The following is a 20726-nucleotide window of genomic DNA, read 5'->3' on the forward strand; positions in this document are numbered from 1 at the left end:
TCTTTTAACGACCAGCATCCAGAACGATATTTCAAATCGACGTATGTGCAGAGACCTCACGATTGAGGCTGTCTGTCTTCAAGACTTCTGCTATCTCCGGAAAGAACTGATATGGTCTCAGAACCCACACGACAGAGAGCGTTGATGCTGATGTGTGCCAAGATGTACAGCTGGCTGCAACATGTGCACTCACATGCTCTCGGGATGACCTCCCTTGTAGACAATTTCTACCAGGATACACACGAATTGCACATTAGATTTCGCTCCCGTGGCTGTAATTTATATAAAGATGAAACTGCTTAAAGTAATTTTAGAGACCAGTTGAAACAGTTTTTTATCCTCTTAGATGAAGAGAAGCAGTCATTTAATAATACTTACAAAAAGCAATACACATGAAAGCAGCTTTTCTGAATGTGGAAATTTTGAAAATCTTGTTGACCATGCCAATTTCAAAATGCATATCAAGTGAGCGCGGAGTAAAAAAAGAAAAAGCAAAGAAATACAATGTCAGAGGAAAGACAAATAACATAGTTATTTTACTCATATACCGATTTACAAGTTAATGATAATTATGAGGTAGTAAATAATCTACAAAGTCGGAAGCAAGGGAAAGATTTTTTAAAAAAAGGATTTCACATTTATTTCAATAGAATTTTATCAGTTTTGTTCACACTTTTGATTTCATTTTAACCCACATTTATGGCTTTTATGAAGAGGAAATGAAGCCGACAAGACCACGCAAAAGCGAATGCAGTTCAACATCTTGAAGGCTCTCTGATCTTTTTTCTGCCACGTTTGCTGCAGATCTCGAGCATCCCCTCGCTTCCGTAGAAGAAAACGTATACTTTTTGCCACGTCTCGAAAGCTCGCTGGTATATAATACTTTAAGGTGCGCATGATAAACTGGCGCAAAGTAACCAGGAACAGCAATGCCAGCAACTAAAAGTCTTCGAATTTCATAATCATAAAAAAGTTCTCTTTTTGAAATGTACCAGTTGCTGTAAAACACAAGCTTGGGCAAGTTGAATTCTGGAAACAATACTGTAGGAAATGCGAAAGTTGAAAACGTTGACCACGTGCTGAATCTGCACGTGGATTCAAGGGAGCCCTCACGATAGTTTGTAGGTGGGGACGACGACGACGACACAAGGAGGTATGAAGTATATGTAATATACTGGAAGACTTCTAAGAAGCTATAATAAACTTCCAGTTCCGACCATGTTAAAAACTTGAGTAATACAGACTTGTAAATCATTTTCTTGAAAGCAAAACACCTGACTACACTATTTTTCCCTTCCCCTAAGTGCGAGGGAGCGGCCGTCGTCCCTCCTTGCCCCCTTGTATTGGCACCCTTGCGCGGGTTAATAGATTTAGGAACACTTTTTCGTTGCAAAGGTGCTACACCGCATTGATTATAGTACCTTGTAAGTCTAAGAAATATTGGATTTGACGGATATTGGAAACTCGTGCAGTTATGTTTAACTATTACTTACAACTTTTGTTGTTACGCTTTAATCATATTAAGAAAGCGCTGGCTTGACTACTGAATGACACATCTACGGTGGGAGCTACTATTGAAACCTCAAAGATCGCGCAAAATCAGAATTGATTTGAAAGAAGTAGACCCTGCTCCAAGGGGATGGACGACATGAATTATTCCGCTTCACAGAAATTGATAGTGCGACGAAGTCCGTAATAAATTATCTTCAAGGGCAGGCGCCGCGATAGTGTGCGTCCGGCGGGTTGGCCATTTTGTGGTGTAATCTGCTGGCTGTCCACACGCCGTCTTATCTTCAGTACTACTGCAGACGTGAAAGAACATGAATTAGTGTAAAGGAATAGATGTCAAAGATTAAGTGGTGAAGAACCGACGTAACATTTAATATTTATAAATTAATTAAATCATTTAAAAATTACTACCGCCGATTCGGACGTAAAAACGACCGACACATCGCACGAGAAACCCCTTTTTCAATGCCTACTTAGATTCCACTGTTTCTCCATCTCCTTGCGTGTTCCCTGTCACATACCACATTTATGTACGACACAACTTGCAGAAGAGGAAAATCAGATTTTAAAAACTGATTTCTTTTTTGTTTACTTATTAGGCCTGAATCGATTCTGCCAGTCCGATCAAACATCGGTCTCCCCGACGTCACGTTTACACTTTGTTTCACACGAAAGGCGTCAGTAAATCAGCTAGCCTGATTTAGTTAACGCCGTGAAGTGCGACTGTTAACATGTTTGTAATTTGTCTTATAACACAGTACTGTTTCGTTGTATCAGACCTTCTTGATCCTGATATGTTTACGCGTGTGCTGATATGTTTTCGATCGGACTGAGGTTGAGATGTTCCCAGCAGCAGAACTACAAACAGTTCTGTTCTTCCACCTTCGTTCACGCCACCCCCTCTTATCTCCGTCAGTTAAACACGACTATGCAGTGGTTAATATATCGGACTCGTACCCCAGAAAAGCGTATTTCAAACCCCTGTTACCTTTCTTTCTTCGATTAGGCTATTGTTTCGTCCTCAATCATTTAGCTGCTGTTGGACCACAAAGGCCACAGAGAGTGTTTCACCGATGCTTGTAGTCCGTGGGTTAGTGCATACGGTACCTTATAAAATACTTAACGCAAAAAAAGTCGTATTCGCCTTCGTCAGCTAAATGTCATGGTGAAGATAATTTATCTTTGACAAATTCTTTAACATCTTATATTAACCCAGGCAAAATTGTCACGCGAAATCAGTATCGTGCTACTGTGACTTGGCTGAATCGCAATGAAATTAACACACACAGTATTATTCAACCACGGCTTCGCAAGTTACGATCTGGTGTCAATGTTGGCACTTGGCTCTGAACGTAGACATGAGATGATGATAACTAGTAGCTTTCCTTGTGGAAGTAAAGTCGCACAAAATCCTGGGGAGCCCATTTTATGCGCAATGGGGCGGTTACAGAGGGTCCTTGGTAATTAAAACGAGTAGCGATTTCAGATTTGTTGGTAGGAAGATGGTGATCTGTAGTAGAGGATTTGTTTATGAAATACCTGTATATATCTGTCATGCTGTAACACCAAACGTGACATGATTTATATTGATCTGTCGGGGAAACGAGTGTATACAACGCGGAGGATATCACAAGAATGTTTAGTTGCCAAACGTCCCACGGAAGCCTGCTTAGAAAACAAGAATACCGGTATCTTGTGGGGGAAAAACGGCGGGGCGTATATGTACTGCTTTAAAAATCGTGAAATGTTTAATCTCTTGTTTAACGCCAGCTATAGAAGCAAAAAGGAGCAGCCATTCTGGCCCCATCCTATTCTTCAACATATCGGTAAGAACAACCGATACGTGCTCAACAAATAATACGTAGTCAGTCATCGTAAGAATTGTGCGTATAGACCCAGATGGTGCGGTTATCGGTGTAGAATTCTGTGCAGTATCATTATGGCAGATATTGTGCTGAGGCGGTGATTAGTCTAAAATTGCATTCCGTAAAGAAGCCGCGCGTCTGCTCACAGAGCGATCCGTCGCTGTAAAAAAGTTAAAAAACCAGTTGGGAGGGAGGGGATGGTGGGTTGCTGACTCATCCGGTCCTGACTACCTGCTGGAGAAAGCAGTCCGGTTGGGATGACGCAATACCATGCGACGGGGAGCGACGATGTTCAACAGTTCACAGCAAGGCCAAGAACGCCGAACGCCAGTCGATGCAGCATTCAAATCTTTCCCATGTTCTGAATTAGCAGCTTCACGATTATTTATCGTATCAACGACGAATGTAGGTGTAATCCAAAGTAATTATTTCAGACAATATTTCGGATGCAGCAAACTTCATCAGTTCATAAAATTTAAGTTTACAAAATTTAACATGACATGTCGACGTCATTACCATGGGTCTCTCTCTCTCTCTCTCTCTCTCTCTCTCTCTCTCTCTCTCACACACACACACACACACACACACACACACACACACACGGGTCTCTTCTAGAGGGAAAATCATTTATAACTCACCAAACTGTAAAAGTTCTATTTCTAAATTAGTTGAATCCATGAGAAGCATAATACAGTTTACTTGTGTTAGCTCTCCGTACAAAAAGGACGTATTCTGCACTTACAGATACTTCATTGTCGGAGAGCATACAGTTTCAGTAGTACAACAAGTATATGTGAATAACTGAACTGTTCCAAACTCAGGTTGCAAAGATATGCCAGCAGTGAATGTACAGCATAATTTATTTTTTCAGTAACATTCTTAGCTTGTTCCTGAAAAAGGGCAACTTTAGTTACTAATGACAGTATCAATTACTCTGTAGTGGACATTCATGTTGTTTTTGTAAGGTGTAAGCTCACTCTTTAAACATACAGCTGTTACACATCTCCACCTTTTTGTTCTCATTTGCCAGTGTACAGTATCTAATAATTGATTATATTCTCTGTTCTCATTTCAGGGCAACGATGCTAACAGTCTGGTTTCGAATGATGAAGTCTACTGCAGGATTCTTACTTATGGTATGATGAAGAATGTTACTTTAAAATATAGAATTATCAAAATATTTTTTCTGGTTGCTGCACTACTGTAGATGATTGTTTCTATGTAAAATACTTATTTCTGGAATATGTCAAAGCAAGTAAACAGCTGAGAGTTTATTGGCGCTTTGCAAAAGTGTCAAATGATTTTGAGACAGCAGTTGAAGTGTGCTCCATTTGAGATTTTCTTTCACAAGGTGTTCCTTTAAAAGGGGATGTAATGGAAAGTTAATGAAGGAAGGCACTGCAGAGAACTACCGTAACTGGAAGAGTGACCAATGGGCCACCATCTAATTGCAGGGACTGACTGTCTATTTACCACTCGCCATTGCTGTTAAAAGAATCCATCTATACTGTAGTCATCCATCATTAAATGAGGGCCTGCCATTTCAGAAGTTATTCTTCTTATAGCATTCCCACTGTCTCAGTCCAATGTTTGACGGATACTGTCAAAATTTTTGAGAGCTTGTGAAGGCCCATCAGTTACATAGAGCATAAAATTTTAGTGGAGAAGCTCATAAGATTTTGAAATTACTTGTATGGCCAGAATCTTATGTGAATAACAAAAAGCACATGGGCTCCATAACACATGTAGGCACAGGAGCTGATTTTGGTGTAGGATGAAAAACCAAATTTGCAGAATCCTCCAGCCTCAAGCCATCTTTTCAACATATAAATGGTCATATGATTCATCATGGCTCCCTCTCTCCCCTTGTCAACATCCCCCCTTTTCCCCAAGGAGACATCACACTAACACCAAGTAACACCACCTCTAATCTTGATACTGGGCTCAGTTTGGAGAGAGAGTGCCCACAAGTTTCTTCAGTTAATGTCATACCAAACTAAGCTGACAGGATCCCATGAAGCTACCAAATTGTGGTGATATTGATATCTACAATTCACCTGCTGTTCCACATACTCCCAGGCATTTCTTGAGAGATCAAGATAGGGTCATTCAGCAGCCCAGTTGATGTGCAGTTGGGTGCCAGTGAGTTGGCCATACCATGAACGTGTGTGTGTAGTTATGAGGACACAGTTGTCATCTTGGCACACAGGAATGTTCACATCATCATGAGGGTGTAGAAGGAAGGGAAGCACTTGGTCCCCAGTAGTGCTGAATTAAACATCCTGCTTCATGTTCAGTAACAGGAGTGGGTGAACACAACTCATAGTATGCAAAAAAATCCTCAATACGTCACAGAACCAATTCTGACCTGAATTACTCCCTGCACACCTTGTGGGTTATACACCTAATCAAGCTGTCAGTGCACTTTACAGTTCCCATCATCTGAAAAGAGGGAAAATTGACTTGTTGGAGCACAATAAACACCTCCAGTCAGCGATTGTCTAGCTTGGGTGCAGTTCCCTTCACAATGTTCCACTTGAAACTCATTGGGATGGACTGTCAGTAACTAAAACCAACAGTTTGTGCCTGGGTTTGCAACCAATGTTAGCTGTTGATTAGAATCTTTTTACGACCTCTGTTCTTGTGCAGTGTTACATTGATGAGAGTGGTACACCATTCCTGTAGACATGTTGGGCAGTTAGTGTTGCTCCATCAACAATTTTGGCAACTTTGTTGATGGTTTTGTCATGAGCACATCCAAACCTGATAGATTCTTCCTGCCATTCTGTCACGTCTCTGTGTTGAACCATTTTACACACTAATTCCATTCAACTAGCTGGCTCATACACACCACTTCACTGCCATGGCTTATGTCAGCAGTGATGTGTCACATGGCTGCCTGGTACCAATTCTACACTGTGTACAGCACTCCAAGTGACCAATGTGCTTCTTTAAGAGAGGGTGACAAATATTTTGTTTGGTAAGCTTAATTGCTTTAGGAAGTGTGGAGAACACTAGGATTTAATTATCTTACAAACAGAATTTGAGTATGGAACTGTCAGTAGCCTCATGGGTTGTCAGTCAATATAATCCTAAAACATATACAATGTAGATGTCACAGCTGGTATTAGTGTCCTTTGTGATTTTTGTTTTATGAGCTTGTAGGTGTGGTCAAAGGCATGTTGCCTTGCCTCACATTTCATCTCTCAGTGCTCGACACATCAGGGGCTATAAAGACTTAGAAAGCAGTATCAAACTGGAACAAGCTCAGCAAGCCTAACTTTTTGTACATATCCACACCATGGTGTATTTCTGATCTTGCCAAACTGCTGCCCAGGATCACGGAGTTGTGCTAATGTGATGTGTATCACAAAGCTTTTAGTGGAGAGGAAATGGTTCTGTGTGTTTTAATTAGCACTAAGTGCTTCTTCTCTTCTGTTAAAATTGTTTTTGTCTTTGGAATTTTTATGGCCCACTTTGTATTCCCTAGTATGCTAATAACTAGATCGTGATAAAACCATAGTATTGGAGAAATGAATTTTCTGGTTCCCTGGTCCCAGTAGACGATCTGCTACTACAGATTTATCAAAGTTCTCAAGGCAACAATTTGCTCTTTATCCATGTCCTCCAGGCACAAATTGCTCCTGTGTTTATTTAGTCAAGTGTAAATGCTTTTTATAGTTCCTATGTTCACTTGACCAGTGTGCAAGGGATTTTATATAGTCCTGTTGTGGCAAGTGGCAGGTGTAGGTACTTTGCAGTATTCAAATATGTACACACCTTCGTGGGTGGTTTAAACACTGTCAATTGTGTGTCTGCTCCATGCTGTACTGTTGAAGCCTGTGACATTTTTGATAAATGAGAGGAAAACTTTTTCTTTAGTGGGCTATTTTTCACCAGAAGCTACAGATCTTTTCTGGTGTAGTGCAGTGTTTTATCTTTGTTTGTGCAGTCATTTCTTCTGAAAGCTGTTCTTAAGTGATCGAGTGCGATGTAAAAATACTGTGCTTCACAGATTCTTCTAGCCAAGATGACTAATGTTTTGATCACACCTCTTTCTCTGCTTTGGATGGTGATGGCAAGTTTTGTGAAGATACACGTGCGAAAGTGGGTTTTCTGCAGACATTGTTCTGTATAGTTCCATCAGGTTTTCCAAGTACCTGTGCATTCAAAAATGTAACCTGACCTTCTTTCTCCTTTTCCACCTTTAACTTTATATTAAAAATAACATCCTTCAGAAAATTTGGAAATTCTGAGAGTGCTATTTCTCTATGGGGTCATATAACAGAAGTATTGTCAGTGTACTGAAACAAACATGAGGGTTCCTACTTCACTAACTGAAGGACTGTTTCTTCAATTTTTTCCATATAAAAAATTGCTTAAACTGCACTGAGTTTGCTCATATAATTTGTATCGCTGTTTGAAGTAAGTTGTAGACAGGTAACCAGTAGCCAGGTAACTAGTAGCATTAACAACAGAGCTTAAAGGAATAGCAGGTTTTCGAATTTTTGGTAAACCATTCTTTCTTGATGGCAATGATTCTGGTTTGATGAGACCCTTCTTGTTGATTGGAGAAATCGAAGAGGCTTTTATTAGCTTGTTTATTGCCTTAAGAAGAAAAGTTGTGAGATACCGTTAAGCGCTCAGTTTCTTATGACCTAAGGGATTGCCAAACATGTTGCCACTCTCCTGCAGTCATTTACAGTAAAAACTAACACTTCATTAAAGATTCTGGTCATTTTATTAAAAAATTAAAAGTTCTGACATGATGTCTCACTTGGAAACTGTTTTTGCAAATGATATGAGGGATCACTTTAAACATTATCTTATACAAAATCACTTTCAGTGTAAGTTACAATTACATGAGCAAACTCGTGGCGTAGCTATGGGGAACCTGCTCATAAGGTTTCAGTGAAGAAATATGGGAAAATTTGAAGAAACAGCCTTTCATTGTTGAATATTCCCTCATGTTGGTTGCAGTATGCTGATGATACTTTCATTATACAGCCTTATAGAGAAAACAAACTCTCATAGTTTCTAAATTTTCTGAATGGTATTAACTCTAAAATAAAGTTCACACTCAGAAAGGAGAAAGGTCAGATTCCATTTTAGATTGAACCAGGTTCATAGAAAACCTGATGGAGCTGTAGGGCACAGTCTGCAGAAAACTCACTACCTGCATATATTAACAAAAATTCCAATTACCATCCCAAAGAGAAAAGAGGACTGATGAAAATATTAGTTGTCTGGGCTAAAAGATTGGTGAACTGCAGTACTTGTAGGATGAGCTCAATCATTCAAGAACATGTTTTGAAAAAATTGCTGTTCTGATGACAGATAAATAGGGCACAACACCCTAAAAGATCTATAGATTCTTGTGAAAAATAGCCTACGAAAGTAAAAGTTTACCCTCCCATTTGTCAAAACAGTTGCAGGTAGCAGATACTAAAATGACATGAAACTGACAGTGTTTGAACCAAAAATTGTTGCATGCATATTTGAAAACTACAAAAGTATGAGTGTCTGCCACTTGCCACAGCAGGATTACACAAAATCTTGTGCACATGGGGATCAAGTGTATGTAGGAACTAGAAAAAGAATCATTTACACCTGGTTAAAAAGTAATTGTCTGAGAAACCCATATAAGTCAACAGTAGCAGATTATGCTCTGGGGCCAGGGAACCACCAAATTTATTTATCCTATGGTAAGGTTTTATTGAAATCCAATTACTGCTGTGTTAGTATGTACAAAGGAGCCATAGAAATTCAAACAAACAAAAACAATTTTAATATATAAGAAAAATGGAAATTAGAGCGGCTGATTTGATTCATTCATCCAGGGAACTTTTCACAATGATATAGGATTTGTTATCATACTATAACAAAAATAAATACTTAAAAATTACATACACAAGCAATACACAAGTGTGTTTGTATGAGAGTAGGAAATGTCGTCTGCTGAAGTAACCATCCAGGCATTTACTCGAAATGGTGTAGGGAAATAGTAGGAAACCTAAATTAGGCTGGATGAACAGAGCAAATTCTGTGCTTCTGAATATGAGATCAGTGCCTTAATAAATGGAATGTCTCATTCTGTTCATCTGTATTGTACAATATTTTTTGATTTATGCAATTTTCAAAAGATAACTTGTAATATAAAGCATTTTTTTGAACTACATCAGTGAGAGCGCATACACACACTATGGATACCTGCTGTTGACTCCTGGACCTGAACAAGCCCCTTGCACCCCCTCCAGTGTGTTAGGAAAACTGATTCTAGACCCATAAACATGTAACTATGCCTCTTTAACTTCCTTAATGTTCTCCCCTCAGACTGCTTGAAAAACTGAGTAAGCATCCATCCATGATAAGGGGGATGTTGAACTCAGGAGAATGACAGGATGTTACCATGCACAATAGATCATGGCACATCATTTTCTTGTAAATTGTAATCACTTACTGTAATGTGACAGAATGTGGGATAGTTCTCGCTGTCATTATTAACCACAAGGTCTTCAAGTAATCTTTAATTTGTAGTATACATTACATGTGAAGAATATATCTTCATTTCCTTGGCCAATTTATTATGAAATTTTTTCACTGATATAAAATGCTGCATTGAGGTAAAGAGGAAGAATGCCCATGTGGTCAGATGAACCTTGTTTCAGACTGTTTCAAACTACAGGCCAATTTCACGTCCCAAGAATGAAAGATGGCAGAGTTCGGTGATGATTTGGGCAGCTATATTGTGGTTTTCTGTTGCAGCCATGGTTACTCTGCAAGGTAGCATTACTATCAAGGATTGTGACCATTTGGGATGATCAGGTCCATTCCATGATACATTGTTTGTTCCCCAGTGATAATGCTGTCTTCCTAGGTGATAGGGCCCCTGTTTACACAGCTCGCATCATCCGGGACTGGCTTTGTGAGCACAAAAGAGTTGTTGCATGTCATCAGGCCACCACAGCCACTAGATCTCAGTATTTAGTGTGACTTTGTGGTCTACTTTGGAGAGAATGTTGCGTCAATTGCTATAGATCCTCATCGTTGTTACCTGGACTTGCCACTATTGTGCGGGAAGAATGGTATGAGATTCTTTTCAAACCCATGCAGGACCTGTATTTATCCATTCCTAAATGACTGGAAGCTGTTTCAGATGCCAACTGTTTTCCTAAACAGTATCAGACATTAGTGTACTGTTTGTAGTGTTTCATACTTTAATAACTTTGAATAGAACATGGAGTGAATGAATGTTCAGGAAGCACTGCTGCAGGAAAAGAGAATAACTTAATGAAAAGTGGCATAAGGCTACCTGCCAGTAATGTGAGTAGATGAAATTTTCATCAGTAGCACTGATAGATGGTAGGCTGTGTAGATATTTATATGGGAATAACAACAAATAAAATAAATATTTATGCACAATGTGTGTGTGTGTGTGTGTGTGTGTGTGTGTGTGTGTGTGTGTGTGTAAACTTCACTATAGTGGAGCTCAAAACAAGCAAATTTTATTCATTTGACTATCTAACTGAGAACATAGTTACTCATTCTTGTTGCTTTTTCTAATTTTCTAATGGTTATTCTTTTATTAATTTTGCAGATGGCAGCAGAAGCCCTTTCAAGTCCACATGGTGTAAGTCATTGTTCTCGGTACTTTTAATACAACAGAAAATCGCATGCACGCTCACTACATTTTATGTACATTTACATATGTCTCTCACCTAATACTAATTACAGAAAAGACTGGATAACTGCACAAAAGTGGAAAATTTCCAGTGATGCTAAATTTTGCTATATACTTAAAGGACAAAGCCCTTCCACATTGCAGAGCAAATATTATAGTTCAGTATACTTGTTAAAAGTATTACAGTTGAACCTGATTTATACGTAACTTTGTTCTGCATAATTCCTATTTACATGTAAAGTTTTGTCAGTCCCAGCAAAATATAATTCAAAATGCATTAATTAAACCTTAAACAATGGAAAATCCAGGATGGAATGTAACAATATTATGAAAAGGAATGTTGCTACTCACTATATAGTGGAGATGCTGAGTTGCAGATAGGCACAACCAAAAGACTGTCACAAATGAAGCTTTCTGCCAGTAAGGCCTTTGTAACACACACACACACACACACACACACACACACACACACACACACACACACACACACACGACTGCAGTCTAAGGCAACTGAAGCCACACTACAAGCAGCAGCACCAGTGTATGATGGGACTGGTGAGTGGGTGGGGGTAAGGATGGACTGAGGCAGGGAGGGGGACAGTGAAGTGCTGCTGGGGGTCACACACGGACATGGTGGAGAGAGTGTAGGGCAGCTGTGTGCAGTCAGAGGTTAGACGGAGTGCAGGGGAGATGTGGGGAGGGGTGGGGTGGAGGTAGCAGAAAAGAGAGAAGTAAAAAGACTAGGTGCGATAGTGGAATGAGGGCTGTGTAGTGACTGGAATGGGAACAGGGAAGGGGCGGGATGGGTGAGGACGATGACTAATGAAGATTGAGGCCATGAGTGTTAGGGGAATGTAGGATATATTGCAGGAAAAGTTCCCACCTGTGCAATTCAGAAAAGCTGGTGTTGGTGAGAAGGATCCATATGGCACAGGCTGTGAAGCAGTCATTGAAATGAGGGATGTCACATTCGGCAGCATGCTCAGCAAGAAGGTGGTCTACTTGTTTCTTGGCCACAGTTTGTCGGTGTCCATTCATGTGGACAGACAGCTTGTTGGTTGTTGTGCCCACATAGAATGCAGAGCACAGTGGTTGCAGCTTAGCTTGTAGATCACATGACTGGTTTCACATCTGTCTAACCTACCAAACCGTCCGTAGCTGCCCTGCCCTCTCTGCACCTCCTCTCTGAGTGTCCCCCAGCAGCACTTCACTGTCCACTGTCACTACCCTACTGCCCTCCCTGCCACAGCCACCTCTTTACTCCCACCCAGTCTCCACTCCCATCATGCACTGGTGCTGCTGCTCATAGTGTGGCTTCAGTTGCATGTGTCTGTCATCTATTTTTGATGATTTCCTTACTGACTGAAATCTTTGTGACAGTCTCTATGCTGTGCCTGTCTGTGACTCAGCATGTCTGCTATATGCTGAGTGGCAACGTTCCTTTTCATAATATTGTTAGTTAAACCTTATGTATACGTAATGCATTTTTACATAATTCACTGTTGAAAGTAACAAATTCTTGTGGAATGAATTGAGTTTTATTTAATTGTAATGAGCATTGTTGTTTGAAAAGGAGCCCTGTGATATTTTCTGTAACTTTATTGATGTATGTAAGTACAGAAAGTGGGTGGTGCTGCAGAGAAAAGGAACAAAATCGTGGTTAACTAGAGTGGGTGGCATGGAAACAAGACACTCTTGGCTCTGTTGTTTTCATTACAAGAATTTCTTTTGTGGTAACATTTGAGAAGCTAAAAGTTGCATGCTGCCTTTATTGTTGAACAGATGTTCTCTCATCAAGTTGTTTTGATCAGCCATGGCGAACAGAAAAGGAAAAGTTACACACTAGATCAGAAAGTAAAATTCATATAAGAGGTGGATGCTAATCCACACAAAACAAGATGTGAAATTGCTTCAGATTTAGGAACTGCCTGTACCATGCTGTGTACAGTTGTCAGCTTAAGAAATAGTATTTTGAACGAGTTTTTAAAATTGGGTGCAAAATCAACAAAATACAACTGTCAGTAAGGAGGTAGATTTGGAAAAGCCAATTTTTACATGGTTCCAGCAAAAACAGACTGCAGTTCTATCATTAGCGACTTGCTGAAAGCAAAGGCAATAGTTTCAGCTAGAAGTATGAACATCACAACATTTCAGGATTTTATCAGGATTGTCACATGGATTTAAAGACCATCATGGAATCACAGGGAGAAAAATTTCCAGCAAATTGAAAGCTTCATGGAGCAACACTGGATTGATAAGATTGTGCTGGGTATCTTAAGGAGGATTATAAACATCAAATCATCTACAAATGTGATGGGACTGGTCTGATCTGCAGTTTGCTTCCTAGTGAAAAGTTGGCTGAAAAGATTAATCGATGTCATGGAGGGAAGAGAAATAAAATTCACATGACAGTTCTTCCTGCCTTGAATGCAGATTGATCTGACAAACTTCCCATACTTCTGGTAGGAAAATCTAAGGTGTTTCAGAGGTGTAAAGATGAAACCTATGGAATACAAACCCAATAAAAATTCTTGGATGATTATGATTTTAATGGAATAGTGGTTAAAAGAACTGGTTATTAGAATGAAAAGAAAAGAAAGATGACCCTCTGTCTTATGGATCGATGTGCAGCACATCCACCCAAAGTAGTTTTGGAAAATGTTTAGTAGAATTTTTGCCTCCAAACTACACCAGTGTACAGCTGCTTCATTTGGGCATTATTGCAAATTTCAAAGTGTGTTATAGAAGGGAAAAAAATGGTTCAACATTTGATAGCACTGACTGAGGAGGAAATTAAATCTCTCCATTAACTTATTACAAGCCATGGAATTTTGGTTGCCTGGCAGCTGGTGTCATCCTTCTCGGTCAACTGCTTCTGTAATGCTGGTGCTTAACTGGAAGAGATTGCTGCTGCTGCTGCTGCTGCTGCTGATGATGATGATGATGATGATGTGTCTGATAATGACCTAGCTCTACTGAAGGATGCAGGTTTCGACAGTTTTGTACATTTTAATGGTAATCTCCCAATGTGCACAGAACTACTGTATGAGGAGATTATTGCTGATGTGTGGCAACATTGCAGTGATGATTAAGAAAGTGGACCAGCTTCAAGTTAGGGATGGAGACGAAAGATGATGACTTGAACTTTGAAACACTTAAACTGAGTGAAGTGTTATGTGCTGTTGGTGTGAGCAGGCATTACAGCAGTGCGAGAAGATGTAGTGAAAACATTCTGAATTCATATTAATGAAAGTTTGCAAAATGAGGTGTATACGCGTAATGCATGAAAAGTGAAACAAGCCAAGTTATCCAGTTTCTTTGAAGCAGGATCAAGTTCAAAATAATGTATTTTCTCTTTAACACTATATCTTCATTTGTACAGTACAAAGTCTCAAATTACAATACATTACCTAAAGCAGGATCAAATAATACTTTTTCTTTTAATACTGTATTCTAGCCTTGTTGTTTGTAAAATTTACGTATTTAGGCCCATTGTATGTTTTCAGTGAAAACTCTGATTTGTATTACTGTATCTATATCTGAGTTCATAGTAACTCTGAGTTACAAGTACTCTGTCCTCTTCCCCTGATAAATGTATAAATCAGTTTCAACTGTAAATATTTTTGTAGTATGTGAAAATGGCAGTGTGGATATGTAGTTATGTTCTTCTTAGCTTTGTTAAAATAACTGATTCCATAAAGACTTCTTTCTTGTGTTGTCTTTTAATTCCTGTCTTAGATACCTGTGTTGGTATAGCACATCTTTTTTATATGTACATTTTCTGATTACTGAGCTTCATTTTTAGCCCTTATTTTTAGATTGTAGGTCTTTGCTGCTTACTTAGTTTCTCTGTTTATGGACTATTCTTTTCTACAAGGTGTACAACTTTGCTTCTGACATTTTTTTTCCCAACATTTGAGGCTTTAATGAAACAAATTGGTTACATATGTATCATTCAAAGTATTTTCCATCGCTGGCCACTCCTTTCTCCCATCTTTTGGGCAGTGCACGCATCCCGCGTTGAAAAAATTGTTCGTCTTTTGAAGCGATCCATGAATCGATTCCATTTGGGACTTGACACATTTTGAAATGGCTTGCTGTGTCACTCCCAATAATTGTGCCAATTCTTCTAGAGTTTAATGCGAGTCTTCACTCAGAAATGTCCGCACACCTGGAATCTTCGAAAACGTTCTCTCTTCCACTACTATGCCAGTCTGACATTAAAATCACTGTTCTTGAAGCATTGAAACCACTCATGACACGTTCTTTCACTAATGGCGTCCTTACCATACGTACTCGAGGTCATTCAGTGAGACTCAGCCACTGCTTTCTTCATATTGAAACAAAACAGTAACACCTGCCGCAAATGACGAGAATTAGACTCGTAAACTGACATTTTCAATCAAGAACAACTTTATGATGCAGACATAAATTGACTAATGTTTGAATGAGGTTATGTTGACAGAGGTCCAAGCTAACTGGCTGACGTCTACGATCCGTTTCTTTCGACCACTACTTACCATTGTCACCACGTATCGGCAAATGGTGGAAGCAAAGTTGTACACCTTGTACTTAGTGTTGTCATCAGAATCTTTCTTCACATCAGTCATTTGAAGGAATCTTGTTGTGTGAAGAACCCAAGCAGTCATTTGTCAATGTGAAGTGCCTCACAAAAAACAAATCTTATGTTTTTAAGAAATCAAAATTGGTTGGCACTTGATGAAAGTGCAAAGTTGTGTGAAACTTGCTTTATTTGTCTGTCCTTCATTTAAATATGAACACTATTTCACATTCATTCTTATTTGTATTGATTAAAGAAATACACAGACAAGTTCTCATCTAAAACTGTATTCGGAGCAGAGTAATTAGTTAGTTCCACTTGCACTTCAGTAGTGTTTGATAAATATTGTCGAAATGAACTTAACTTTAATTGTAATGATTCCAGTCTTCAGAGTAGTTCAAATAGATGAGTAAAAATAATTAATGGTGTAACATGTATGTACAAAGGAAGAGTTGATAGGTATTTCAGCTAGTGATTTACATGTAAACGATTGAAACCGGTCTCAGTGTCTTACTGAAGAGAACAGCTCTCACTGACACTTGACTTGGATGGTGCAGTGAAAGCATGCTCAGGATAAATTTTCTGAAGAAATACAACAAAATTATGGTCCAGCTCCTATATTTTCTTTCATTTTTGAAACTTTTGAGATTAACCTTTTAGTTCTTTCAACAGTCACACTTGTCTCTTTCCAGTCACAGAGCTGCAGCCTTGCTTGATCATTCTTCTGTCTCTAATAAGTTAATTTTTGGCTGGACATTATGTGTTATAATAATAGCAGACTTGTCATATGTGCAAATAATTGGTTATGAATGAAAATCTCTCATGCCAGTCTCTCTCACGTTAAGGGTCATCAGTAATTGACTTTAAAATGTTGAACACTCAAAATAACCATTTCAGTACTATTCAGTTCTATACCTCCCTCTGTCACTGAGGTTACACATTCTAGTGCTGTGGCACTAGACTCATAAATAGCACATTCAAATTCTGGTGTTGAAAGATGATTTCATTGCTAGTATTTGGCTGCCAAGAATAGAAGTGGTTTAGAACTCCTCATCAGTAATATTTGCACTAGTATCCTCGTCTGAATTCCAAATATCTCTGTAATGGCTCAAGAAAGGGGCATGTGACATTGTTGCACATTACCCCTCTGGCATTTTAGCTATCTTGTCAGAAATGAGCCCTTTACAATTTCAGTTATTGCTTACGCTATTTGATGGTAGTACTTATTCCACACTTATTTCATTTTTGATTAGTTCTTATCACTTTTATACTTCTAAAATGAAACATTTTATTTCAGCACGCTGTCAGATGGGTACTGTTGTCTAGAAAAAAAAAACCAGTTCCTATCAAGCATTGGAGACAACTTTGCCATGACTGAAGACATGAAATTGTTTGTTTATCCCATTACCTAAATCCATGAAGTCTACCGTAGTTGAATATAAGAACCATGACACTGAATTTTTACTTTCAAGAACTGAGAAGTTAACCATAACTCATTATTACCCTGCAGCCATATTTTTTGAATTAATGTATTTGAAAACACACTTCAGACAATTTAATTAGATTTTGTCACTTGTGCAGATGTGGAATTCAGAACAGTGAAAGCAATCAGAATTTTTGTAGTGCTAACTAAAATATGGCATTTTCTCCTTATTCTTGAAATGCAAAAAAATATTAGTTTCTTATGAATTGATGTGCACCAACCAAAGTGCAAGAAATTTAGAACTAAGAACTTGTCACAGTGCAGTGGTAAGCAATGCAACTTTTTCGTAAGAATATTTCATTTGATTGAGAAGATAATAAAATAATGAAAATAATGTTAAAATTACTCCTCAGTAAAACACAAGAGATAATTTTTAGTTAGAAGCACCTTTTCTGGAGACCTAATGCTGTTTGCCTCTAGTGCAGGTAAACCTCAACATTTAGTAGAAGAATTTGAGCTATTAAATTTGAAGCTAGACCTGAAAATCATTTGCAATAAGATTAAATAATATGTAACTAATATGCTGTTAGACAGACATTCTCCCAGAAATTCTCGACATGTTTGATGCGTCGCCAACCAAGAATGTCAGTCTCATTGAGAAATGGATTGATAGGTATTGTGAAAAATATTCTGGTCCATGGTTGTATCTGGATGCACAAAAGTTCAGAAGATTTCTATTCCCTTACAGAATGATTTTTATTGTACAGAAAAGACTTCTGCAGTTTTATGGACAAATAACACAAATGGTTGACTGAGGAGTAATGACAAAAATCTTTCACACTATAAATGGGAACAGAAAGACCAAATTACATTGGTTGGACAGCGCCCAGAAGGATCTGGAGGAAGTCACTTTTGACTCTCTGCCAACGACAAGGACAACTACAGAAGACAGATCTGCTGTTGTAAGCTCATCCCCAAACAACTAACAGAAATAAATCCAGTCCAAAAATAAACTAGTAATGAAGATCCATTGTGGCAGGATGGAGTTTTATGAAGATAGGAACGAGAATAATACTGAAGTTAGCCAGTGGTTCTATGGGCTCTTTCAATGGCCAAACAAAATAATATTAGAATAATAATAATAATAGTAATAATAATGTGAAACTCAGAAGAGGCAGAAATACACTGTCAGAGAATTGCAAAGTCATGAAGTGCTTCTACTCATCGGAACCTCAGAAGTGTGGGTAACAAAAGTGCATGTACTAGCAAGAATATCTTATACACAAAGATAACAAAACTAAGACCAGCTGATCAGAGGAGATTTATTGTAAGAACAACATGTTAAGTGAAATGGAGCTCTAAGAAATTTAGAAAAGTTGTGAAACAGAAGTAAAACAACCTGCTTTGGCATCAAACACCTGGAGTCACTGAACAACTTGAATCATAAGAAAACTTACAAATAATGTGGATTAAGAAGAGGAACAATGAGTAATTGATGACACACTGACTCAAAGATTACAAAATCTGAAAGAAAATTGTGGCCCTGTGTCATCTTATGCAGAGAGGAGACAGCACCCAACATCAATAACTTTCTTCAAAAAACAACTGGCTACACTGAGGTAGTCTGTCCTTGCAATTGTCCAAATAATAAAAATCAAATAAATGAACCAGCTAACTTACAGTACAGCAATATTATTAACAGAACTTTGCATCTGCATCAAAGACTGCCAGAAAATCAACTGAGAAATAAAAAGTGGAATGTTTGGCTGTAACTGAAAAGCAAAGACTGGAGATCTGAGCCAAGCAACTAGGACATGAGAGCATAAACTGAGTAACCAGAAGAAGAAGAAGAAGAAGAAGAAGGCATGCCCAATAAAGTTTTGGGTGAGTACAAGAAAATTAAAGCAGCTTAGGGAATTGTTAAGCAACAAATAATTGCAATGAATAGGAAAATCAAAAGATAAGAGGCCATGATCATCCAGTACAGGCAAAATCAAACTTTCAGATCCGATCAGAGGACACTCTACCAGAGTAAGAATCAGCTACCAGAAACAAAAATTGAAAAACTGGAAAAAGGGCAACAACCCAGTTCTGTAAAGATGTATAGAAAACTGAGGGAGACTACAATGAAACTGCTGAATGGATTAGGGACTTCAGGAATAAATTTTCTTAAGAACAGACTGTAACAGCTGGAGATAACACCTCAAATGATCAAGCAAAAAAGTGAAGAAAGTCAAAACTGGACATCCCCTGTACAGCAGTGAACCAAAAGTTCTCTTGCAGTCAATCTAGGTCATTTGTAAATTTATTTTCTGGATTTCCAGTTATCCAGAATATTTTTTTCAATCAGGAACTGGTCTTTTCCAACTGGTATGTTGTTTTCTTCCAGAAAATCCTGAATTCTGTCAGCTATGATTACTGTCGGCAACTTCAACGTGATGAATGGGCATGTTTTTGGCCTGTAATTTCTGGAATTGCAGCTGTATCCTTCTGTATTTAATACATTTTCCAGTTGTTAGCCATTCACGGATATTTCCTGTCTTCAGCATTAAGTTAAAGGGTTAGCCCATTTTCACTTGTAGACTGGATGGGTACTTGAGCCAGAAATCATGCAGTTGGATCATAAAGCACCTGGAAACCATCGGTTCAGCTAAGTCATCAGAAGTTATGCATTATTCAACATCAAGAGGGGTGTTTCCATGGGGGCCTCACTGTCCCCACTGCTGTTCATCATTGCCTTGATCCCAATGTCAATCATCTAACAGAAAACAAATCTGGACTACCAAACAGTGAAAAATTGTCAGAATATATCCTTCCTGCTGTACATAGGTGAACTGAAGCTCTACAGAAAATCTGAAATTAAAATCTAGTCTCTGATGAATACAGTCTGAATCTTCTGCCATAACATCAGCATTGAATTTGGCTTGGGTAAAAGAAAAGATCAAAATCTCTTAAAGTGAAGGCATCAAAATGCCAAATGGACAAGCCATCAAGTGACACCAGCCAGAAGACTGCAAATGCCTATACATTCAGGAGTTGTGTAAGGTCAAGCATAGGCATCTAGAAAGTATGGTCTGGAAAGAGTAAACTCAAGAGGTTGGAAAAAGTTTGAAAAGCAAGCTGAATAGCAGCAATATCATCAAGGTAACCAATTCAGTACCTGGCTCATATGTCAGATATACTGCAGGTGCTGTTACTTGGACACAAGTAGAGTTAGATATTATGGACAGGAAAACAAGAATACTCATGAAAATTCACCATTCACTTGATCCTTGCAGTGACCTCAGCAGCCTATAGTTGCCCAGAAAAGCAGATGCTGAAGAACTGTGCAGGTGAAGCAGATGGGAAGAAGAGAACCATGTGTGGCAGACTGTGTGAAAGATAGCAAGAATCACCTGTGATTGAAGTCAGTGACAAAAGGCTTCTCAAAGTAAAGCAAATAAAGAATCATTACTGGAAAGCTGTGCTCTAGTGCTTAACAGTCTGTGCAGTAAAGCTTAGCATGGGCAGTTTTTGGAGAAGATCAAAGACAAAAAATGGATAAAGAAAAGATCTGGTCTTGGCTGATCAACAGATTCTGGATTTTTTTTTTTTTTTTTTTTTGCTGCTCAGGAACAAGCCATCAGAACTAACATTATCAAAGTCATAATCAAGAAATCAGCAAAAGAATGACGTTTTGTGGCAGAG

At 38.6% G+C, this 20726-nt stretch overlaps 1 protein-coding gene across 1 annotated transcript in view; it reads left to right on the forward strand.

The window, feature by feature from the left end:
• Nucleotides 1-20726, forward strand: part of LOC124795733 — a 300666-nt gene that overhangs the window by 70657 nt on the left and 209283 nt on the right. Inside the window, exons 2-3 of the mRNA XM_047259816.1 lie at nucleotides 4450-4510; nucleotides 10972-11004. Of these exons, the coding sequence (XP_047115772.1) occupies nucleotides 4450-4510; nucleotides 10972-11004 (94 nt within the window). The remainder of the gene's footprint in view (nucleotides 1-4449; nucleotides 4511-10971; nucleotides 11005-20726) is intronic.

This window comes from Schistocerca piceifrons, chromosome 4 (assembly GCF_021461385.2).
Source record: "Schistocerca piceifrons isolate TAMUIC-IGC-003096 chromosome 4, iqSchPice1.1, whole genome shotgun sequence".
Lineage (NCBI taxonomy): Eukaryota > Metazoa > Arthropoda > Insecta > Orthoptera > Acrididae > Schistocerca > Schistocerca piceifrons.